The 25,862-nt window shown below is 42.2% G+C and overlaps 1 protein-coding gene and 1 pseudogene across 2 annotated transcripts; both read right to left on the bottom strand.

Annotated features, from left to right (window-relative positions):
* Positions 1-2,899: 2,899 nt before the first annotated feature.
* Positions 2,900-10,301, bottom strand: LOC127682170 (3 beta-hydroxysteroid dehydrogenase/Delta 5-->4-isomerase type 2-like; annotated as a pseudogene).
* Positions 10,302-19,114: 8,813 nt separating this feature from the next.
* On the bottom strand, positions 19,115-24,438 carry LOC127682169 (3 beta-hydroxysteroid dehydrogenase/Delta 5-->4-isomerase type 1). 2 transcript variants are annotated; one of them, XM_052178561.1, is made up of 3 exons: positions 24,294-24,438; positions 22,473-22,637; positions 19,115-19,926 (listed from the first exon to the last, which is right to left on the bottom strand). In XM_052178561.1, the coding sequence occupies exons 1-3, from the start codon at positions 24,436-24,438 to the stop codon at positions 19,115-19,117; spliced, it is 1,122 nt and encodes a 373-aa protein (XP_052034521.1). The 2 variants fall into 2 exon arrangements, with proteins under 2 accessions (XP_052034521.1, XP_052034523.1); XM_052178563.1 differs by lacking the exon at positions 22,473-22,637.
* Between the last annotated feature and the right edge of the window lie 1,424 nt (positions 24,439-25,862).

Genomic DNA, 25,862 nt, shown 5'->3' with positions numbered 1-25,862 from the left:
ATCATGAGCCTGTCAAGCTCTAGAACCTATCATTATGGGAGATGTCATTTGTATGTTACAAAGAATTTCTGTGTAGTCATGCCTTAAGTCTTATTGTGCACATAGGATTCAGTTAGTTATCACTAGAAGGGTATTCACCAAATTGCTCTGTGCTTAAATATGCCAAAAGAGATACTGCAATTGATTCCACAGAGATACATTCTACAATTCAGATTACTTAGCACCATATTGCAACACTTCAAGGAAATGAGCAAATCTCTGAAAATATAAATGTCTCACTGTTTTTGCTTGTATAAACCTGTGTGCATTGACATGTGATTATCAGTTTACCATACTATAATTTATGGAGTTGATACCTTGATTGTTATGCAATTAACTTTTTAAATCTTAGAATTGGTTACTTAATGGTTACATCTCTTATGCCATTGCAGGTATTGGATTTACTTCTGTATCTTACTCTGTCCAAACTTGTATTCCTAGCTGCCTCAGGATCAACTACATTCCCACGTGGGCCTTTATAGGCTTCAATGCATCTCCTTGCATCATTTTTCCTCCTATTTAAAACTGTGAAATCCAACCCATCTATCATCATGTAGCCAAATATCAAGGCCATTTAGGCCTTTGTCCAGACATGATATTTCCCATAGATTTTACTTTTGTCAAGCACTGTATACCTTTCTGTCAACTTAGAACACCCTCTCCCCATGTCTCTCAGCAAACAAAGTCAAAGTCTAGTCCAGAGTCTTTATTTGTCTTGCCTCTCCTAACTTTCCTACCTGCACATTGACCCTGTCTACCATCCTCAGGCTGCCCTCCCTGCATGGATTCACCTGGTTCCCTTTTCCAAGTCTCTCCTAGTGTCTTAATCTTTCCCAGACACCTTCTGCTCAGATCCATTGTCTACAATCATAGGTACACACCCATGAGTGAGCACTTCCCTATGTTTCCCTTATTCGATGACTGCAGATTGCAGAATCAAGAAGAAAAAGGGAAGGAGGCTCACAGGCTCCTGCTTCTGCCAATCTTTCAGTACCTTGCTGTCTCTTATGGTGCTTGACTTGCACTGCAAAGGTTTGTGTTCAGGACAATCTACCTAAAGTAAGGACTACTACTAACTAAAGTAGCATGCTTCTCTACTATCTGTGTGGAATGGGCAACAGTCTGTTAATTGTTGGTTAAGAGCTGTGTTCCCCTTTACATTACTATACATTTCCTGACTGGCTTCCTGGCCTCAGAGATAGTGAAAAGGTTAAGGGGAGAACCAGAAGGAAAGAAAGGGCACAATGCCAGAGGATGCCACGCAGAAGTGAGCTGAAGAGGTAGAAGATGAAAGGACTGGCATTAAATCAAGAGATGGGGATAATGTCTTCCAGATTCTAGCTGTGCGATTAAACCAGTTCTCTTCCTTCTAAACTTCCAGGAACTTAGGCTTGTCTTTGTTGTGTACATTTTAAGGTATAAATAGGGGGTTCTTAATTAGTTAATTAATTAATGAATAAATTACCTGTCACAAATATATCTAGGCTTGTTCTAGAACCTTACAGGACACTGACATTAGAGGTGGTGACTGAGTGTCTCTCTCTCTCTCTCTCTCTCTCTCTCTCTCTCTCTCTCTCTCTCTCTCTCTCTCTCTCTCTCTCTCTCTCTCATGCTTTATCCTTTCTAGGGCCATTTCTTAAGGAGTAGACAGTTTCTGTAAGGTTGTGGTAAGCCTTGTGTATAAGTCTAGGTAGGCAGAAAGATGCCAATGGAGCTGTAGCTCTGCCAAGGAGGAGTAGCACACTCTTCAGGGCTGCTGTTCCTATAACAAGTAAGCCAAGCTGCAAGGTTTAGTGGGAAGACGAGAGCTTTCATTTCAGTCTCTCTGGTGAAGTGAGCAATATTCAGTCAGGGAGGTGGAGGGGAAAATTCATCACATATGAAAAAGGAATGAGGGTCCTTGATTCCTGTTTGGTAATTTTAAAATGAGCTAATCTATGTCTATCAATCCAGTTTCTGCTCACAGTAACAGGGCCCCAGATCTTAGCACAACTGACACCATGATGGGAATAACACTCAAGCCATAAAACCCAGCACTTACACATAACCTCCTGCCAAAACTAAAACAAAGTCTTAGTCCTTCATAGTCCATACATATTTGAAAGCATCAAAATTTGCTAGCCTTGATCTTTGGCTTTTTTTTCCTTTTTGTGTGTTTTTATTAACTGAAGTATGTCAACCTAGAACATGATTTTTGTGCATAAACTCTACTCTGAGAAAGGCTCAGTGCTATATCTGACTTGTGTCCTGAGCACCTAGTATATCTGGCAGTCAGATAATAAAGAGTGTTTTATTGGCTAACCCTATGTTTGAGCAGTCTTCTCTGGTAAGGACCCTACAACACCCACATCTGCGTGATTAAGGCCAATCTCAGATTGCTACTTCCTTTGAGTGTACTCCACTTCTGTGTTCTATTTGTGAACTGAAAGGGCCTGACTCTGGAAGGGAAACCATAGCAAAGCTTAAGAACAGGAAGATGCTGACTCCAGGTAAGGCATTACAATATGTATTGCTGTTCCTGTCTTGCTTCATAATGCAATGGGATTTTAACGAAGGCAGGATATGATTTACAACTTGAAGGGAAAAAGAAAAACCAATACTAAGTTCCAAGTGACAGGAAATTTTAATCACTGAAGCCTTTGGTCACAGCTGCTGAGGCACAGCTACCTGTGTGTCTCTGGGCAGGGGCTTAGGGAAGAAAGCTTGTGGGTAGGTCAGTGATTGCCAAGGCTTGTGGTGACATGAGGAAGACACCAAGTTGGTCTCTGTGTCAAAAGAGGGCAACAGGAACTGGCTTGTGCCTCTGCCCTTGCTAGAGGACAATGATAACACCCAGGACCATGTCCCCACCCTCTCCCCATCACTGAGACTTTGTGTCCAGTGTCTCCTTCTGCTGCCCCACTAGTTTCCTGATCCACTATGTGGTTTTCTGCTTGGCTTCTTCCCAGCTGACAAGTGGCTCATAACCCAGGTCTTGCTGAGCTTTCTTATAGGAGAAAGTGAACATGCTATTTGACAGTGTGACCAAGTGGTTAAAGGTTGATACCTACAGGTTGATACCTGTAGACCGGACTCAGCAGGAAGCTCACAGTTTCCATCAGGAAGGCAAGCCAGTAGAGCAGGGGCAGGGGAAGGCTCCAACCACAATCAAAGCATAGGCCCCATTCTTTGTTCAGAATGCAATTTAAATCATCATAGTTTTTGGGTAGGGGTGTCACCTGAGATATAGTAGAATTGTCCTTGGATATTTGTGGACTTCTTGGGGTCTCAAAGGCTCCTGACAGCCAGAATGTGTGCCTAGGCCACATTGCCCACATTCACTGGGTTGACTATGGAGAATTTGCCAGTAACACTCAGAATACCTTTATTTTTCAGGACCCTAATTATTATGTTATAAATGAGTGGACTTCTCTCCTCACAAATGTACATGGACCTTAAGGCACAGGTGTGCAAAGTGCCACTGTTTTTCAGGAGGCTCCCATTGGCTGCCAGCACTGCCTTCTCAGCCATCTTTTTGTATGGGTATGGGTCAGGCCATGTGCTTTCATGATGCTCTTCCTCACGGCCGTTCAGGACGATCTCCTTGTAGGAGTTGGGTCCTGCAATGTCAACTGTATTGCAGAAGATGAAGGCTGACACACTGGCTTGGACACAGGCCTCCAGTAGGTTCTGGGTACCTAATCACAGACAACACACTGTCAATGTCAGCATCGGGAAATAGACCTTCTTGCTATTTCCATCCTATTCCCAGAATTCTTTTTCTGTTCCTGAATCAGCACAATTATGTAATGGGAACATGAGCAATTAAATAAACAAGCAATCAAAAACATATGTGATGTAAGGTATCTGGTAGAGGGGCCTTCTAGATGTCCAGCCTTTACAGATCTTTCTTTCTGTCTGTCTATGACCTTCATTTCTGGAGAGGAAGCCCTTCTTCTGTGTAGTTTGGCAATATAGCTTTAAGAACGAGGATTTGTCATTCATATTCTTTTCTATTGAGTTTGTCTGAGAGCTGAAAAACAATATGTGCCAGTCATTCCTGGAAAGGCAGAACACTGTAGGCACAGTGCAGACCTGAAGATCCTGGAAGGAAGGAAGGAATGTGTTGGGCAAGGAGTCATTACCACTGTTATCCACTGATTTATTGACCTTAAAAGTTACTCTGTAACTAGATTTCCCAGAGAAACAGTTCCAGTTTTTTCAAGCTAAGTATATTTACCAACTAAATGTGTGGTTTGCTTACAAGTGGTGGCTGAAAGCTATCAATGTGACATATTTTCCTGTGTGACAATGTTTTAGTGAAAGAATACCCTAATCACTATCCCTGTCACTTCACATCCCCCATTGTTGGAAGATGCAGAGGTAAGCATTATAGTTGAGAGGCGGGCCAAGAACACCTGGGGTTTTTGGTACTTTCCTGCACATATGTGTGTCAGAGCTGTGGATGAAAAACTAAAAAGGATATTTTTAAGGCATTCCTGGAAATTCAAAATACATTTTTCCTTATGTAATGAACTCTTGGATTGACAAATTGAAAATCAACATTAGGAACACATACAGGTTTTTTTGGGGGGTGTCTTTGACCCCTCTTCTCAGCATGGTTCTCTGAACTCTGTCTCATGTTTGACTGTGGGCTTCTGCATCTCTTTCCATCAGTTCCTGGATGACATCTCTCTGGTGACAATTGGGTTATCATCAATCGATGTGTATAACAGAATATCATTAGACATAATTTCACTGATTGTATATACACACACATACATACACACACACACACACTATATATATATATATATATATATATATATATATATATATATATATATATATATACACACACACCTGTTGTGGTTAGTTCTATCCTAGGTCTCTGGATCATTTGGTATCTAGTTTCTGGTCTTCTAAACAGTTTCAGAATGGGGTTCCCTTGGTGGCATGGGTCTCAAGCTGGAAACCCACAGAATCAACAAACTTTGATTCATAGGAACTCAGTGAGAATAAATCAGCAATCCGGGAGCATGCATTGATCTAACCTAGGCCTTCTATAGGGTATAGTTGTATATTTTGGTGTTTTCAGGGAACTCTTAACAGAGAGAACATCAACTGGCTTTGATACTTCTGCCTGATTTTGTGACCCATGTTCTCCAACTAGGTTGCTTCATCCAGCCTTAATGTGAGGGTCTCTGTATAGTCTTAATTCAACTTGTTATGCCATGTTTGATTGAGATCCTTATGATGCCTATTCTTTTCTGAAAGGAAACATGGGAGGATTGGATGGGAAAGGAGGAGGTGACAGGCTAATGAAGGAAGTAGGGGATTGAAAATGGAGGAGATATTGTAGTTGGGGTGTAATATATGATAGGATAAATTAATAAAAAAGTAACATATAAAGAGATATTGCAGAGTGCATAGGAGCAGTAAGGAGATTTATCCTTGGTAGGGAGAGTGAGGATATAACATAGAAATCCCATGCAAATTTACCTGTTTTATCCTAATGAATACCATGTAGCCATACTGCAGAAAGGGCCACCGATAAGAAAAATAGAGAAAAATAAAGGGGGCATTGGGAGAATCCTTACCTCCTTCAGAGGAGAGCCACAGTAGGCTGAGAAGCTAGTGTTAAGGACATGGACCTTGACGACTCCTGAGAAAAGTGCTTGGGAGGACAAATTCTGGATCATTCCTCCCAGCATGCTTCTGTGAGACAGATTTGCTGTGGTCTGCAGGGGACACTTTGTTTCATGGGGACAGGGTGGCTCTCACAGAACTAAGCTAACACACACTGGGCTGTCTAATACCTGGCTCTGGACTAGAAGCAGGAAGTGGGTAAATGGAAATGAAGGTGTGGGGCTTGATCTATCACACTGGTATGAAGGAGAACAGGATGGAGAGTGTGACTTTAAATTTTCATTCTCTTACTGTCTCTGGAATCTTGATCATGTACCTTCCCCCTCTCAACCTGTTTTCCTCAATGGAACTATGAGACTAGGGGCAGGAGAGATGGCAAAGCACTTCAGAGTACTGGCTGTTCTTCCAGGGGATTTGGGTTTAATCCTTAGCACACACATGGCTTCTCACAACCACCTGTACCCCCAGTTCCAGGGAGCTGATGCCCTTTTATTGTCCCATAGGTACCCATCATACCAATGGTACACAGACATTCATGCAGACACAAAATGAAAATAAAATATAATTTTACAGAAATATTGAGACTGTGAGCTGTGCTATCAGAGAGGAGAGTGAGCGCAGCAAATGTTCCAAAGCAGGAGTCCCCACGACCTGTCCTTCTGTTATCATCTTCCTATAAGATCCATATTTTCCTCAGGTACTGTACCATTCAAATTAACATATAGGATAGTTTGCCTGGTTATGACACCTGAGAAATCAATGTCAAGAGCATTGTGGATCGCAACATAGATGCCTTGGCAGGTTCTCCTCAGGTACTGGGCATCCAGAATATCTACTTCCAACACTGTAACCTTGACCTTCGTCTGTAGCTCTGTAGACACAAAGCAAGTCCTTGGGAAAATTTCTGTATGGGATGGAATTTAACTGACACAGGTGTCAGTTACCTAGGCTTTCAAGGACAGTCATAGTGAGAAGACATTGGAGAGGAGGCCTTTTACTGAAGGAAGCATAAACAATCAAAAAATCAGAGTGTAACATTTGTAGGAAAATAGGAAGCATCATTTTCTACTCCATGCCTTTGTAGAAAATGCATCTGAGTAGTAGGTTGTCATTTCTATTTATATAGAGAGAGTTATAGGAAATTCCTATGTTCATTAAAGCAACTGGAGAAGTGGTGGCACAGAAATGTAAGGAGGGAGAATAGGATTTGATTGATAGGGAATGGGGAAGTCATGTGTGGGTTTGAAGGAGAATCAGAGCCAGAGTCCTGCCTTGGGAACCTGTAACAACAATTTGTGGTTATAAACTGTAAAGACATAGTAGAAATCTGACCAAGGAAAGGTTAACCAGAATATGTCTTCTGGAGTTCCAGTGAGGAGGATCCAGAAGAGGGAGACATAAAAATAGACATTTAGGCTCTGCCCCTGATAGGTCTTGATAATTTCTGGGTCTGGGCTAAGAACAAATGAAGAGTTAGCTGACTTACAGAGAGGGAAATGGAGCCTCTGTGAGAGAACTATCTGTCCGCATACAGCAGCTACTAGAAGCATACACTGATGCTGCTTACAATCAGCCCATAAGAGACCCATGATGCAGACATGAAGCCAGGGTGGTGGACACATCCATTTCTTCAGCTTCTAGAAATCCACAGAATGACACTTGTAATCACATAGTCAGAAAAGTTATCTCACAAAAGGAGCATTGTGACACAGGCAATCTACACCAGTCCCTGACACTGTCCTCATAGCTGAGCCTCTTTTGCTAAGGTCTCTGCAGGGTTATCTTGAGGGTGTGAAGATAATGCCAGTAAAAACTGCACTGTCAGTCCAGGGCTTGCTCTTGCCCCATGGGCAGCAATATCAGCAAAGAAGAATGCAGGGCTCCAGAAAAGTCTTCTGTCATTTCCTTTGTGGGGTTAAAGGTCAGAGGGGAATGACATTGGAGAAAGGAGGTGAAGAGTCTCTGGCCCTCCCCTGACTCAGCCATCATACTGCTCGGTGTATGTTCTGTCTGATTCAGTCTCTCACTCTCTGCTCCTCTCTGTCTCTCTTTCCCTCACTGATTTCACTCTTTATTTCAACTCCACTGGGAAGAATGTTCAATGACTTTCCTGCACCGAACCACACAAGCAAAGAGACAAACAACCAGACCAAGTAGAAAAAGCAGAGACCCACTACTGAGGCCTCCAACCCAGCATCCTTGCTAATGCTGCAGAGAAGTAGACAAATATATACTAGTATCACATTGCAGGAAGAACACAAGTGTGAGATTGCCAGGTGGGAAGAAAGACTGAAGAACTGGGGCTCCAGCAATTGCCCCTGGCTACCATCTCTAGATCAGACACAAGCCAGACTCTAGCCCCCAAACTATGTGGTGTATTTTAGACTGTGTGGTCATGAAACTTCCCAGTGTGTTTGAGCAGATGAGAGGTCTTACATTCCATGTGCTCCTCCATATTTGCTAGACAAGTAGCCTTCCCAATGCTCAGTCAACATTCCCAATAATCACACAAACAGAGACTCTGACTCACTAGAGAATTCCTCTCTGGTTTCTGGTATGAAGACTGTCCAGAGCCTTGACCTTCTGAAGTTCTTTCTCCTGCACTATCTTAGGGTTTCTATTCCTGCACAAACATCATGACCAAGAAGCAAGTTGGGGAGGAAAGGGTTTATTCAGCTTACAGTTCTGCATTGCTGTTCATCACAAAAGGAAGTCAGGCCTGGAACTCAAGCAGGTCAGGAAGCAGGAGCTGATGTAGAAGCCATGGAGAGATGCTCCTTACTGGCTTGCTTCCCTTGGCTTTCTCAGCCTGTTCTCTTATAGAACCCAAGAATACCAGGCCAGAGATGGTACCACCCACAAGGAGCCCTCCCCCCTTGATCACTAATTGAGAAAATGCCCCACAGATGGATCACATGGAGGCACTTCCCCAACTGAAACTCCTTTCTCTGTGATAACTCCAACCCGTGTCAAGTTGACACACAAAACCAGCCAGTACAATTGACCCCTTGTCAACGTGACAAACACATCACTATTAAGCCTCAACCCTTACTTTCTTATTCATTCCCAAGATCTAAATAATTTTAAAAGTCCCACAGTCTTTACCTATTAAAAGTTTAATCCCTTTAAAATGTCCAATATCTTTTAAAATTCAGTCTTTTAAAAATCCAAAGTTCTCTTAACTGTGAGCTCCACTAAAATTCTTTCTTTCTTCCATCAAGAGGGAAAAATATCAGGGCACAATCACAATCAAAAGCAAAACTCAAACGCCAATGGTTCAATGTCTGGGATCCAACTGATGATCTTCTGGGCTCCTCCAAGGGATTGGGTAACTTCTCCAGCTCTGCCCTTGGTAGCACACACCTTTTCTTCTAGGCTCCAGGTGCCTGTACTCCACTGCTGCTGCTGTTCTTGGTGGCCATTGCATGGCACTGGCTTCTCCAAAACACTTCTGTCTTCTGCTGTAACTAGGCTTCATCAACAGCCTCTCATAGGCTCGTTTCATGGTGCTAAGCCTCAACTCCTATGCATGACCCCTTCAGTCCTGGGCCATCAATTGCAAGTGAGGTTGTACCTTCACCAATGGCCTTCTATGGCCTCACACAGTGCCAAGCCTCAGCTGCTCTTCATGACCACTTCATGCCTTCAAAACCAGTACCACCTGGGTGACTTTTACACAGTACCAAGTCCAGCCACAGCACAAAATACAACTGTGGCTATCTCTGGAACACAGCCTCTGTGCTCTCAGAAAACACTTCCCAGAATATTTCACCTCAGTGATGCTGGCTTCTTCTTTATCACCGCTAATTTCTTAGCTCCAACTAACCAGCATCAATAGTCCCAGTAACACAAAGGTTCGATTTAGTGGTTCTGGTATCTTGTTAATCACAGCTGATTCTTCAGCCCCAGCTAACCAAAACCACAGAATCTTCACAATCGAAACATGGTGCTAATAAGAGTCTTTAATCTTCCCTCTGGAATTTCACAAGTTAGGCCTCCATTTTCTGCACTGTTCTTAACATTATCTTCTAAACTCCTATAGAACATTCCACAGAGCTCTTAACATCCTAATGGCTCTTCTATCTCAAAGTTCCAAAGTCCTTCCACAGTCCTCCCCAAAACATGGTCAGGTTGTTACAGGAATACCCCACTACGCTGGTACCAATTTGTCTTAGGGTTTCTATTCCTGCTCAAACATCATGACCAAGAAGCAAGTTGGGGAGGAAAGGGTTTATTCAGCTTATAGTTCTGCATTGCTGTTCATCACAAAAGGAAATCAAGACTGGAACTCAAGCAGGTCAGGAAACAGGAGCTTATGCAGAAGCCATGGAAGGATGTTTCTTACTGGCTTGCTTCCCCTGGGTTTCTCAGCTTGCTCTGTTATAGAACCCAGGAATACCAGGCCAGAGATGGTACCACCCATAAGGGGCCCTCCCCCTTGATAACTAATTGAGAAAATGCCCCACAGATGGATCACATGGGGGCACTTCCCCAACTGAAACTCCTTTCTCTGTGATAACTCCAACCTTTGTCAAATTGACACACAAAACCAGCCAGTACATGCAATAACATCCAGATGATCCTTTGACCTAAAAACCCTCCACTCCTGTCACCAGACAGCTCCACTCAGGCATGGTCAACACAGGAAACAGATCCCAGTGGGAGCAGGTGTGATATAGGTTGACCCTGTGGAGGGCTAGAAAAAAAAGGCCTAATGAAAACAGTTCTGGTATCCATCTGTGCCCTGGAGCTAAGGCTGTCCCACAGCCATCTGTACCCAAATCTCTTCAGGAGAGAGCTGGTCTCCCAGGACTGTTCTCACTTTAGATCCACAGGTGAAATTACTACTTTTGCTCCAATAACTTTCCAAAGAGAAACCTGCCAAGTGTGCACAGCATATAAAAACAGAGGGGAAGCCAGGGGCAGTATCACTCTGGTCTCCATCCACACTGCTGAGCTACGGGTGTCCCATAGCCTCCCATACCCAAATCCTGTTCAGCTGATCTCCCCAGGAGTGCTGACACACCTAATACCACAGTCTCACAGGCCCACAGAAGGTAAAAGATCCAGTCAGAGATAGCAAGACCAACTAACAACAGAGATAAGAAGATGGTGAGAAGCATGTACAAGAACCTAAGCTACAGGAACCAGGACTACTTGGCATCATCATAACCCAGTTCTCCCACCAAAACAAGTCCTAGATATCCCAATACATCAGAAAAGCAAGATGCAGATTTAAAAATCACATCTCATGATGATGATAGATGTAAAAAGGACATAAAAACCTCCCTTAAAGAAATATAGGAGAACACAGATAAACAAGTAGATGCTTTTAAAGTGAAAACACAAAAAGCCCTTAAAGAAATACAAGAAAACTCAACCAAATAGGTCAAGGAGTGGAACAAAACCATCCATGATCTAAAAATGGAAAGAGAAACAATAGAGATATTACAAAGGGAGACAACCCTAGAGATAGAAAATCTGGGAAAGAGATCAGGAGTCAGAGATGCAAGCATCACCAACAGAATACAAGAGATAGAAGAATCTCAGGTGTAGAAGACACCATAGAAAACATTGATACAACAGGCAAAGAAAATTCAAAGTACAAAAAGCTCCTAATCCAAAACGTCCAGGAAATTCAGGACACAATGAGAAGACCAAACCTAAGGATAATAGGTATAGATGAGAGTGACGATTCCCAACTTAAAGGGCCAGTAAATATCTTCAACAAAATTATAGAACACTTCCCTAACCTAGAGAAAAAGATGCCCATGGACATATAAGAAGCCTGTAGAACTCCAAATAGATGGGACCAGAAAAGAAATCCCCTGTCACATAAAGAGTCAAAACACTAAATGCACAAAAACAAAGAATATTAAAAACAGTAAGGGGAATGGAGGGAGAGAAGAGGACTTATGGGACATATTAGGGGGGGGGACTGGGAAAGGGTAAAGCTTTTGAAATGTAAACAAAGAATATAGAAAATAAAAAAGAAAATAGTATCCAATCAAACTGAAATATGAGCCTTCAAAACTTTACAATTATACAAAATAAAAAATACATATTAATTTATATTATGTAAAATAAAATTAAATATACTCAAGCATTTAAAAAAAGCAGTAAGGGAAAATTGTCAAGTAACATATAAATGCAGACCTATCAGAATTACACCAGACTTCTCAACAGAGACTATGAAAGCTAGAAGATCCTGGGCAGATGTCATACAGACTGTAAGAGAACACAAATGCCAGCCCAGGCTACTATACCCAGCAAAAATCTCAATTACCATAGATGGAGAAACCTACATATTCCATGACAAAACAAAATTTACACAATATCTTTCCACACATCCAGCCCTAGAATGGATAATAGATGGAACACTCCAACACAAGGAGGGAAACTACACCCTAGAGAAAGCAAGTAATCTTCTTTCAACAAATCCCAAAGAAGATAACCACAAAAACATAATTCCACCTCTAACAATAGAAATAAGAGGAAGCACCAATAACTTTTCCTTAATATCTCTTAACACCAATGGACTCAATTCCCCAATAAAAAGACAGTCTAACAGACTGGATATGTAAACAGGATCCAGTGTTTTGCTGCATACAGGAAATGTACCTCAGGGACAAATACAGACACTACCTCAGAGTAAAAGGCTGCAAAAGTTTTCCAAGCAAGTGATCCCAAGAAACAAACTGGAGTAGCTATTCTAATATCAAATAATATTGACTTTCAATCAAAAGTTATCAAAAAAGATAAGGAAGGACACTTCATACTCATCTAAGGAAAAATCTACCAAGATGAAATCCAATTGTGAACATCTATGCTCCAAACTCAAAGCACATGCTGTACCTCACACAATAATAGTAGGAGACTTCAACACTCCACTCTCATCAATGGACAGATGTGATTATTTTCCCTGTCCAATCATAGTAAAATATTAGTGCAGCAAGAGGCCTGTGATTGGACAGGGAAAAGGGAGGCAGAGCTAAGAGTTGCAGAGACAGAGAGCATCAGAGGATAAAAAAAGAAAGGACAAAATGGAGGTAGACTGACAGGAAGCAGAATCTGAACCAGCATGGCTTTAAATAGTCACAGGTAGCTATGATAGCATAAGGTTAGAATATTGGGATAATTTGTATAATATAAGTGGCAGCTTTTATCATTATCATTTGGTTCTCAAATTGTTGTTTTGGTATCCTGTGAATTGAGAATTTATTGATACATAAATCTGTTTGGATAGTTATAAGCTTCTAAAGTTTTGATTCTACCAGGTTGCTAAGTTGTGAGGTGGCTGCCTACAGGGTGGACAGTCTTTATGTGGGGCTCATGTTGCAGCAAAGGGAAACCAGGAGCTCCAGCCCTGCCAGAGAGCTGTCAGGCAGAGAGTAACCACTGCAGGACTACACTGGGGTGGGAAGCTGCCTGTCCATTTTAAAAATGAAATCTGCCAGTCCATTTTTAAAATTTACCCCAACAGACAGATCATGGAAACAGAAAGTAAACAGAGACACAGTGAAACTAACAGAAGTTATGGACCTAGTGAACTTAACAGCTATCTATAGAACATTTCATCCTAAAACAAAAGAATATACCTTCTTCTCAGCACCTCATGGTACCTTCTCCAAAAATCACCATATAATTGGTCACAAAACAGGCCTTAATAGATACAAGTCCCTGATTTTAATAAGATTGCTTCAAGTTTCTCTCCATTTTGTTTAATACTGGCTACTGGTTTGCTGTATATTGCTCTTACTATACCATTCCTGGGCATATACCCAGAGTATTCCCCAGCCTATAATAAGGATACATGCTCCACTATGTTCATAGCAGCCGTGTTTATAATAGCCAGAAACTGGAAAGAACCCAGATGTCTCTCAATGGAAGAATGGATACAGAAAATGTAATGTATATATATACACACAATGGAGTACTATTCAGCCATTAGAAACAATGAATTCATGAAATTCTTAGACAAATGGATGGAACTGGAGAACATCATCCTAAGTGAGGTAACCCAGACTCAAAAGAACACTCATGGTATGCACTCACTGATAAATGGATATTAGCCCAGAAACTTGGAATACCCAAGACACAATGCACATATCAAATGGTGCCCAAGAAAAAGAAAGGAGTGGCCCCTGGTCTTGGAAAATCTCAGTGCAGCAGTGTAGGGGAATACCAGGACAAGGACATGGGAAGGGGTGGATAGGGGAACAGAGGAAGGGAAGAGAGTTTATGGGACTTTTGGGGAGGGGAGATCCAGGAAAGGGAAAATCACTTGAAATGTAAATAAAGAACACAAAACAAACAAACAAACAAACAAACAAATAAAATCAGGGACTAGACAAGGCTGCCCACTCTTTCCATACCTATTCAATATAGTACTCAAAGTCCTAACCAGAGCAATTAGACAACAAAAAGAGGTCAAGGGGATGAAAATTGGAAAGGAAGTAGTCAAAATATCATTATTTGCAGACAATATGATAGTATACATAAGTGACCACAAGAATTCCACCAGAGAACTCCTAAACCTGAAAAACAACTTCAGCAAAGTGGCTGGATATAAAATTAACTCAAACAAATCAGTAGCCTTCCTCTACTCTAAGGCTAAATAGACTGAGAAAGAAATTAGGGAAATGGCACCCTTCACAATAGTTACAAATAATATAAAATATCTTGGTGTGACACTAACCAAGGAAGTGAATGATCTGTATGAGAAGAACTTCAAGTTTCTGAAAAAAGAAATTGAAGATCTCAGAAGATTGATATATCTCTCATGCTCATGGATTGGAAAGAGTAATATATTAAAAGTGGCCATCTTGTTAAACGCAATCTACACATTCAATGCAGTCCCTATTGAGTTGAATTCCAACTCAATTTTTCATAGAGTTAGAAAGAGAAATTTACAACTTCATTTGGAATAATCAAAAACCCAAGATAGTGAAAACTAGTCTCAACAATAAAAAGACCTTCTGGGGTGAATTACTGTCCTGACCTCCTGCTGTTATGACAAAGCAATAGTGATAAAAACTGCACAGTATTGGTACAGTGACAGGCAGATATATCAATTGAATAGAATTGAAGAGCCAGCAATGAACCCACACACCTATGGTCACTTGATCTTTGACAAAGGAGCTAAAACCATCCAGTGGAAAAAAGATAGCATTTTCAACAAATGGAGCTGGTTCAACTGGCAGTCAGCATGCAGAAGATTGCACAAAAATCCATTCTTATCTCTGGTACAAAGCTCAAGTCCAAGTGGATCAAGGACCTCCACATAAAACCCTACCCACTGAAACTAATAGAGAAAGTGGAGAAAGGCCTTGAATACATGGCCTCAGGGGAAATTTTTTCAAAACAGAATACTGATGGTTTATGTTCTAAGATCAACAATTGACAAATGGGACATCATAAAACAGCAAAGCTTCTGTAAGACAAGGACACTGTCAATAGGACAAAATTGCAACCAACAGATTCATAAAATAGCTTTACGAATTCTACATCTGACAGAAGGCTAATATCTAATATATATAAGGAACTCAATAAGTTAGACTCCAGAGAATCAAATAACCCTATTAAAAATTGTGTACAGAGCTAAACAAAGAATTTTCAACTGAGGAATACCAAATGGCTGAGAAGCACCTAAAGAAATGTTCAACACCCTTAGCCATCAGGAAAATGCAAATTCAAACAACCAAAATGTAAATTCAAATACCTAAAATGGTGAGAGACCACCTCACACCATTCAGAATGGCTAAGATCAAAAGCTCAGGGGACAGTTGATGCTGGCAAGGATGTGGAGAAAGATAAACACTCCATTGTCGGCTGGATTGCAAGCTGGTATAATCACTCTGTAAATCAGTCTTGCAGTTCTTCAGAAAATTGGACATATTATGACCTGAGGACCCAGCTACACCACTCCTAGGCATATACCCAAAAGATGCTCTAATATATCACAAACCACAAGCTCCATTATGTTCATAGCAGCCTTATTTTTAATATTCAGAAACTGAAAAGAAACCAGATATCCCTCGCCAGGGAAATGAATACAGAAAATGTGGTACATTTACACAGTGAAGTACTACTCAACTATGAAAAAGTATGTCTTCATGAAATTCTTAGGCAAATTGAAGGAACTAGAAAATATCATCCTGAGAGAGGTAATCCAGTAACAAAAGAACATACATAGTATGCCCTCACTGAGAAATGGATATTAGCTCCAAACCACAGAATACCCAAAATACAATTCATAGACAATATGAAGCTTAAGAAGAAGGAAAAGCAAAATGTGGATGCTTCAGTCCTTCTCAGAAGGGGGAACAAAATACTCACAGGAGGTAGAGGGTTGAAGGGATTTTAGAGGAATAGAGGAAGGGGAGGGGGAAGACGGAGGGCAGGGTCAGGTATAAGAGGAGAAAAGGATGATATCCAGAGGGTCAGGAATTTGTACCATGGTGTGTAGCAATGGGAGATGGGGAACTGGGGGTAGCCACCAGCAAGTCCCAGATTCCCGGAATGCAAGAGGCTCCCAGGACCCAACAGGAATGAAATTAGCTGAAATGCCCAACAAAGGGGAGGTAGAACCTGAGGCAAGGCCTCAGGTTGGGGGATGGGGCCACCCACTCACAAGGGCTCCCGTCTAAAGGAAATATAGGGACAAAGTGTGGAGCAGAGACTGAAGGAAAGGCCATCCAGAGACTGTCCCACCTGGGGATCTATCTCATATACAGACATATACACTATTTCAGATGCCAAGAAGTGCTTGCTGATAGGAGCCTGTTATAGCTGTCTCCTGAGAGGCTCTGCCAAAGCCTGACAAATATAGAGGTGGATGCTTGCAGCCAACCATTGGACTTAGCATGGTCCCCAATGGAGGAGTTAGAGAAAGGATTGAAGAATCTGAAGGGGTTTACAACCCTATAGGAAGAACAATAATATCAACCAACCGGACCCCCTCCTGCCAGTTCTAAACCAACAACCAAAGCATGCCCGTGGAGGGACTTGTGGCTCCAGGGGAATATGTAGCAGAGGATGGCATTGTCTGGCATCAATAGGAGGAGAAGCCCTTGGTCCTGTGAAGGCTGGATGCCCCAGTGTAGGAGAATGCCAGGGCAGGGAGGCAGGAGTGAGTGGGTGGGTGGATGGGGGACTGTCATCATAAGATCAAGGGGAGGGGCAGTGGAGAGAGGTGTTCTGAAGGGGAAACCAGGAAAGAAGATACCATTTAAAATATAAATACATGAACTATCCAACTTAAAAAAATCCAGTTTTCCAGTAATCCCTTGGATTCACTCTACCCATTTTTGCAAGCACACTATGACCACACCTATTTTAGCAAGAGGAGCTAAAATTAAATAAAATCCAACCTGTTAAATTGTTAAAAATAGAACAAGAGAGTCTGGGTGCTGCTCTCCTCATCCCTGAGAGCAGGACTGAGTTTTAATCTCTGGTCTGCTGACTCATCGTATCTTGAGGGATGCTTGCTTTGTGGTCAGTATTTATTCTTTTCTGAAGTTCTTCCCTCTCAGTGATTGATAACATCATGTCCTTTATTCTTGGCACAGGAAGAAAAGCCAGCTTCAAGGCTACATTGTGATGAAGACTATTTTGTTTGCAGAAGTGCACTTACAGTATTATTATCAATGTATAAAGGAACAGTAGCTATAAAATACTAAAGAATTAGAAAATTATGAGGGGTATGGTGGTGCATGCCTTTAATCCCAGCCCTCTGAAGGCAGAGCCAGGTGCATCTCTATGAGTTCAACTGTCTACACAGAGTTCCTGGATGGCCAGGGATATATAATGAGACCTGGTCTCTAAAAACAATCAAACAAAATCAAAACAAAACAAAAAGGAATTAGAAGAACTTTTCTAGATTGAATCTAAGGATACGATTTGAAATTTTTTACCAGAATTTGAATTTATTTTATTTTATTATTTTATTATTTTTTTTATTTTCTATAGTCTTCGTTTACATTCCTGCTGTCTTCTGAGCTTTTAAACTTAGCCATTCTGACTGGTGTCAGTCCAGATTTCTAAACTTCCAGGAACTTAGGCTTGTCTTTATTGTGTACATTTTAAGGTATAAATCGGGGGTTCTCAATTAGTTAATTAATGTTTAAGCTACCTGTCACAAATATATCTAGGCTTGTTCTAGAACCTTACAGGACACTGACATTAGAGGTGGAGACTGAGAATTTCTCTCTCCTGCTTTACCCTTTCCAGGGCCATTTCTTGAGGAGCACACAGTTTCTGTAAGGCTGTGGAAAGCTTTGTGTGTATGTCTAGGTAGGCAGGAAGAAGCCAATGGAGCTGGAGCTCTGCCAAGGAGGAGTAGCGCACTCTTCAGAGCTGCTGTCCCTGTAACAAGCAAGCCAAGCTGCAAGGTTTAGTGGAAAGACGAGAGCTTTCACTTCAGTCTCTGGTGAGTGGACAACATTCAGTCAGGGAGGTGGAGGGGAAGATTCATCACAAATGACATGGGAATGAGAGTCCATGATTCTTGTTTGGGGAGTATAAAATATGCTAATCTATGTCAATCATCCAGTTCCTGCTCACAGTAACAGGGCCCCAGACTTTAGCACACTGACACCATGATGGGAATACCACTCAGGCCATAAAACTCAGCACTTACACAAAACCTCCTGCCAAAACTAAAGCAAAGGCCTAGTCCTTCATAGTCCATACAGTTTTGGAAAGCTCAAAATCTACTAGCCTTGATGTTTGGCCTCTGTTTTTCTGCTTTTGTGTGTTTTTATTAACTGAAGTATGTCAACCAAGAACATGATTTTTGTGCTTAAGCCTTATTCTGAGAAAGGCTCAGTGATACACTGGTGTCCTGAGCACCTAGTATATCTGGCACTCAGATAATAAAGACTTTTTATTGGCTTAATCCCGTGTTTGAGCGGTCTTCTCTGATGAGCATCCCGCATCTGCGTGATTAAGGCCAATCTCAGATTGCTACTTCCTTTGAGTGTACTCCACTTCTGTGTTCTATTTGTGAACTGAAAGGGCCTGACTCTGGAAAGGAAACCATAGCAAAGCTTAAGAACAGGAAGATGCTGATTCCAGGTAAGGCATTACAATATATATTGCTGTTCCTGTCTTGCTTCATAATGCAATGGGATTTTACCAAAGGCAGGATATGATTTACAACTTGAAGGGAGAAAGAAAAACCAATACTAAGTTCCAAGTGACAGGAAATTTTAATTGCTGAAGCCTTTGGTCACAGCTGCTGAGGCACAGCTACCTGTGTATCTCTGGGCAGGGGCTTAGGGAAGAAAGCTTGTGGGTAGGTCAGTGATTGCCAAGGCTTATGGGGACGTGAGGAAGACACCAAGTTGGTCTCTGTGTCAAAAGAGGGCAACAGGAACTGGCTTGTGCTTCTGCCCTTGCTAGAGGACATGATAACACCCAGGGCCATGTCCCCACCCTCTTCCGATCACTGAGACTTTGGGTCCAGTGTCTCCTTGTGCTGCTCCACTAGTGTCCCGATCCATGCAGAGGTTTTCTGCTTGGCTTCCTCCCAGCTGACAAGTGGCTCATAACCCAGGTCTCGCTGAGCTTTCTTGTAGGAAAAAGTGAACTTGCTATTTGACAGTGTGACCAAGTGACAGTTAAAGAGAGGTCGATACCTGTAGACTGGACTCAGCAGGAAGCTCACAGTTTCCAGCAGGAAGGCAAGCCAGTAGAGCAGGGGCAGGGGAAGGCTCCAACTAGAATCAAGGCGGAGTCCCCATTCCTTGCTCAGGGTGTAATTTAAATCATCATAGCTTTGGGGAGGAGTGTCATCTGAGATGTAGAAGAATTGTCCTTGGATATTTGGTGACTTCTTGGGGTCTCTAAGGCCCCTGACAGCCAGAATGTGAGCCCATGCTGCATTACCCACATATACTGGGTTGACTATGGAGAATTTGCCAGTAACACACAGAATACCCTTATTTTTCAGGGCACTAATTATTATGTTAGAAATGATTGAACTTCTCTCCCCATAAATGTACATGGGCCTTAGGGCACAAGTGTGCAAAGTGCCACCGTTCTTCAGGAGGCTCCCATTGGCTGCCAGCACTGCCTTCTCAGCCATCTTTTTGCTGTATGGGTATGGGTCAGGCCATGTGCTTTCATGATGCTCTTCCTCACGGCCGTTCAGGACGATCTCCTTGTAGGAGTTGGGTCCTGCAACGTCAACTGAGCTGCAGAAGACGAAGGCTGACACACTGGCTTGGACACAGGCCTCCAGTAGGTTCTGGGTACCTAATCAGAGACAACACACTGTCAATGGCAGCATTGGGAAATAGACCAAGGTCTCTTACTTCCTGCGATTTCCATCCTATTCCCAGAATTCTTTTTCTGTTCCTGAAGCAGCACAATTATGCAGTGAGCACATGAGCAATAAAACAAACAAACAAACGAACAAACAAATAGGTAATATATGCTATCTGACAGCCAAGACTTCTAGATGGCCAGCCTTCACAGATCTTTCTTTGTTTCTTAGTCTATGATCTTCATTTCTGGAGAAGAACAAAGGCTTTCTACTATGTAATTTGGCAAGAATGAGGATTTGTTATTCATATTTTTTTTTCTATTTAGCCTGCTTGAGAGCTGAAAAAAAGGTATGTGCATACTGCTGGTCATTCCTGGAAAGGCTGAACACTAGAGACACCGGGCAGACCTGCAGAACCTTGAGGAAGGAAGGAATGTCCTGGTCAGGGAGTTGTTACCATTGTTGTCATCCAGTCATTTATTGACTTTAAAAGTCACTGTGTAACTCAGTTTCCTGGAGAAACAGCTTCATTTTCTTAATAAATATATTTCTTGAAATACATTTGTCAATTAAATGTGGGGTTTCCTTGCTAGTGGGGGCTGAAAGCTATGATAGTGACATATTCTCCCCGTGTGACAATGTTTTAGTAAAATAATGACCTAATCACCATTCCTGTCACGTCCTATCTCCAGCTGCTGGAAGATGTAGCACATAATTGCAATTGAGAAGTGAGCTAAGAACACGAGGGTCTTTTGGTACCTTCCTGCAGATATGTTTATGTCAGGGCTGTGAATGAAAAACTAGTAAGGACATGTTTAAGGAATTCCTGGAAATTCTAAACAACTTTTTCTTTTTGTAAAGAAGTCTTGGAGAGACAGGAACTCATATGGGTTTTCTTGTGGTGTCTTTGACCCCTCTGGCTCTTACAATTCTTGCCCCCTATCTTCAGCAGGGTTTTCTGAACTCTGCCTAATGTGTTTGTCTGTGGGTCTCTGCATTTGTTTGCATCAGTTCATGGATAAAGCTTCTCTGATAGCAGAATATCGTTAGACATTTTATATATATATGTGTGTGTGTGTGTGTGTGTGTGTGTGTGTACACATATGTCTGTATATATATACATATGTCTGTGTACATATATATATATATATATATATATATATATATATATATATATATACATACTCCTGTTGTGGTTGTGGTTGATTCTATGCCAGTTGTGGTTGGTTCTATCCTAGGTCTGTGAGCCATATGGTCTCTGGTTTCTGGTCTTTCAGGCAGTTTCAGGGTGGACTTGCCCTGGTGGCATGGGGTCTCAAGCTGGAAACCCACAGAATCAACAAACCTTGATTCATAAGAGCTCACTGAGAATGACCTAACAATCATAGTCTACACAGGTCTAACATAGGCCCTCTGTATGTTATAGTTGTATAGCTTTGTGTTTTGGGGGACTCTTAACAGAGAGAGCAGGGCCTGTCTCTGATGCTTCTGCCTGCTTTTGTGACCCTTGTTCTCCTACTGGGTTGCTTCATCCAGACTTAATGTGAGGGGTTCTGTATAGTCTTAATTCAATGTCATATGCCATGTTTGATTGATATCCCTTTGAGGCCTGCCCTTTCTGAGAGGAAACTTGAGCGGAGTAGATGGGAAAGGAGGCAGTTGGGGGATGATTAAGGAAGTAGGTGGTTGAAAGATGGAGATGCTGCAGTTGGAGTGTAATGCATAACAGGATAAATTAATAACGAATTGTTCCTTAGTGGTGAGAGTGAGGAGATTACATAGAAATCCTATGTTACGTTACCTGATTCACCCTAACTTGTACTATGAAGTCATATTGCATAAAGGCCCACAAAAAAGAAAAAGAAAGTAAAAGAAAAGGGGCATGGGGGAAAATCCTTAACTCCTCTAGAGGAGAGCCGCAGTGGACTGAGAAGCTAGGGTTAAAGACATGAACCTTAATGACTCCTAAGAAAAGAACATGGGAGGACAAGTTCTGGATCATTCCTCCTAGCATGCTTCTGTGAAACAGCTTTGCTGTGGTCTCTGTAGGGGACACCTTGCTTCATGGGGGCAGGGAGGCTCTCACAGAACTAAGCTAACACATAATGAGCTGTTTAATACCTGGATCTGGCCTGGAAGCAGGCAATGGGTAGATGTAAATGAAGGTGTGGGGCTTAGAATCTATCACACTGGTAGAGAGGAGAACAGGACAGAGAGTGTGACTTTAAATCTTCATTCTCTTACAGTCTCGATCCTTAGCACTCACATGGCTTCTCACAATCAGCTGTATACATCCAGTTCCAGGGAGCTGATGCCCTTTTCTTGTCCCATAGGCACCCATCATACCAATGGTACACAGACATTCATGAAGACACAAAATGAAAATAAAATGAAATATTATAGAAATATTGAGACTGTGAGCTGGGCTATCAGAGAGGAGAGTGAGCACAGCAAATGTTCCAAAGCAGGAGTCCCCACGACCTGTCCTTCTGTTATCATCTTCCTATGAGCTCCATATTTCCCTTGGGTACTGTACCTTTCAGATTGACATCTAGGATGGTCTGCCTGGGTATGACACCTGTGACATCAATGACAGCAGCAGTGTGGATGACAACAGAGATGCCTTGACAGGCTCTTCTCAGGCACTGGGCATCAAGAATGTCTCCTTCCAACACTGTCACTTTGGCCTTTGTCTGCAGCTCTGTGGGCACAAAACAGGTCTTTGGGAAGCTTTCTGCATGGGATGGAAATTTCCTGGCACAAGTGTCAGTTATGTAGGCCTTCAAGGGCAGTCATGGTGAGAAGATACTGGGGAGGGGGCCTTTCTACTGAAGAAAGCATAAACACTCAAAAATCAGAATGTAACATTTGTAGGGAACGATGAAGCATCTATTTCCACCCCCATCCCTTTGTAGAAAATACGTCCAAGCACTAAGATGCTGTTTCTCCTTCATACATAAACAGAGAGTCATGGAAATTCCTATATATTAAAGCAACCTGAGAAGTAGTGGCACAGAAATGTAAGGAGGTAGAATAGGATTTGATTGATAGGGAATGGGAAGTCATGTGTGGATTTGCAGGAGAATCAGAGCCAGAGAACCTTGGGGACATGTAACATCAATCTGGGGTTATAAACTGTGAAGGCCTAGGATAAATCTGAGCAAGGAAAGGTTAACCAGATTATGTCCTCTGGAGTTCCAGGCAGGAGGATCCAGAAGAGGGAGACATAAAGATGGACATTTCAGCTCTGTCCCTGATAGGTCTTGATAATTTCTGGGTCTGGGCTGAGAACAAATGAATAGTTAGCTGACTTACAGAGAGGGAAATGGAGCCTCTGTGAGAGAACTATCTGTCAGCATACAGCAGCTATCAGAAGCATACACTGATGCTGCTTACAGTCAGCCCATAAGAGACCCATGATGCAGACATGAAGCCAGGGTGGTGGACACATCCATTTCTTCAGCTTCTAGAAATCCAGAGAATGACACTTGTAATCACATAGTCAGAAAAGTTATCTCACAAAAGGAGCATTGTGACACAGGCAATCTACACCAGTCCCTGACACTGTCCTCATAGCTGAGCCTCTTTTGCTAAGGTCTCTGCAGGGTTATCTTGAGGGTGTGAAGATCATGACAGTAAAAACTGCACTGTCAGTCCAGGGCTTGCTCTTGCCCCATGGGCAGCAATATCAGCAAAGAAGAATGCAGGGCTCCAGGAAAGTCTTCTGTCATTTCCTTTGTGAGGTTAAAGGTCAGAGGGGAATGACGTTGGAGAAAGGAGGTGAAGAGTCAGGCCCTCCCCTGACTCAGCCATCATACTGCTCGGTGTATGTTCTGTCTGATTCAGTCTCTCACTCTCTGCTCCTCTCTGTCTCTCTTTCACTCACTGATTTCACTCTTTATTTCAACTCCACTGGGAAGAATGTTCAATGACTTTCCTGCACCGAACCACACAAGCAAAGAGACAAACAACCAGACCAAGTAGAAAAAGCAGAGACCCACTACTGAGGCCTCCAACCCAGCATCCTTGCTAATGCTGCAGAGAAGTAGACAAATATATACTAGTATCACATTGCAGGAAGAACACAAGTGTGAGATTGCCAGGTGGGAAGAAAGACAGAAGAACTGGGGCTCCAGCAATTGCCCCTGGCTACCATCTCTAGAACAGACACAAGCCAGACTCTAGCCTTACAAGTGTGTGCTATATTTTAGGCTGTGTGGTCATGAATCTTCTAGATTTGCTCAAGTATAGGACATGTTATGTTCCAAGCCCTCCTCCATATTTGCTATACAAGAAGCCCTCCCAATGTTCAGTCAGCACTCCCAACAGTCAGACAAACAGACTCTGACTCACTTACTAGAGAATTCCTCCTTGGTTTCTGGTCTGAAGACTTTGTCCAGAGCCCTGACCTCCTGCAGTTCTTTCTCTTGCACCAACATCCAGATGATTCTCTGGCCAAGAAATCCTCCTGCTCCTGTCACCAAGCAGCTCCACCCAGGCATGGTCAACACAGCAAACAGATCCCAGTGGGAGCAGGTGTGATGGCCCCTGTGGAGGGCTAGGGGGGAAAAAAGGTACAATGAAAACATTTTTCCAGTAATCCCTTGAATCCTCTCTACCCAATTTTTGGTAGTACACCATGACCACACCAGCAGCAAGAAGAGCTAAATTAAAATAAAACCCAACCTGTTAAATTGTTAAAAATTAAACAAGAGAGTCTGGGTGCGGCTCTCCTCGTCTCTCAGAGCAGGACTCGAGTTTTAATCTCTGGTCTTCTGACTCATCATATCTTGATGGATGCTTACTTTGTGGTCAGTATTTATTCTTTTCTGTGGTCCCTCCTTCCCAGTGATTGATAACATGTCCTTTATTCTTGGCACAGGAAGAAATGCCAGTTTCAAGGCTACACTGTGATAAAAACTATGTTGTTTGGATATGTGCACATCTTACAGTATTTTTGTCAATGTATAAAGGAGCCATAGCTATAAATACTAAAGATTTAGAAAAATGTGAGGGCTATGGTGGTGCACGCCTTTAATCCCAGCGCTCTGAAGGCAGAGCCAAGTGCATCTCTCTGGGTTCATTGCCAGCCTGGTCTACATAATGAGTTCCTGGATGGCCAGGGCTATATAATGAGGCTTGATCTCTAAAACCAAACCAAACCAATCCAAACCAAACCAATAAAAGAATTAGAAGAACTTTACTAGATTGAACCTAGGATAATTTTTTGAAAAATTTTACCAGAATTTGAATTTATTTTATGAATACCCACAATGCAACCCTGTAAGCATTTGTTGAGATTTCAAACATGTAATCTTTTTATTATTAAAAATATTTTACAAAAATATTTTTGTAATTTATATGCTAAAATTTTCTTTAATATACTTAACTAAGAAATGAAGTCATACAAATGGTCATAAATTTACAGACTTTATTAGAAAGTACAAGTGCAGACCTGCTTTCCTGGAGGCCCAACTTAACAAATTGAAACCCATTCCATGACAGAGAGCTAACCTCAGCTTTGTTAATGATACTTTACTATGCTTACAGACAGGAACCTTGCATAACTGTCTCCTGAGAGGCTTCACCCTGAAGCAGTTGGAAACAGATGTAGAGACCCACAGCCAAACATCAGATGGTGCTCAGGGAGTCATGCGAAAAAGTTGGGGATAGATGGGGTCACCCGTAGGGGTCAAGGACACCACAAGAAGATATACAGAGTCAACTACCCTGGGCCCACAGGGGCTCACAGAAACTAAACTACCAAGCAAAGAGCATACAGGGGTTAGACCTAGGCCCGCTACACATTTGTAGCAGATGAGCAGCTTGGGCTTCATATTGCAGATATGCAGACAGTCCCCACATGAAGCTGGGATTGTCTCTGACTTTACTACCAGCCATTCCTCTATCTGAACCACCAAGTCTG

Source organism: Apodemus sylvaticus, chromosome 4, assembly GCF_947179515.1.
Source record: "Apodemus sylvaticus chromosome 4, mApoSyl1.1, whole genome shotgun sequence".
NCBI classification, from domain to species: Eukaryota; Metazoa; Chordata; class Mammalia; order Rodentia; family Muridae; genus Apodemus; species Apodemus sylvaticus.
Note: the sequence above shows the minus strand (reverse complement) of the source record. Positions and strands in the feature narration are given on the sequence as shown.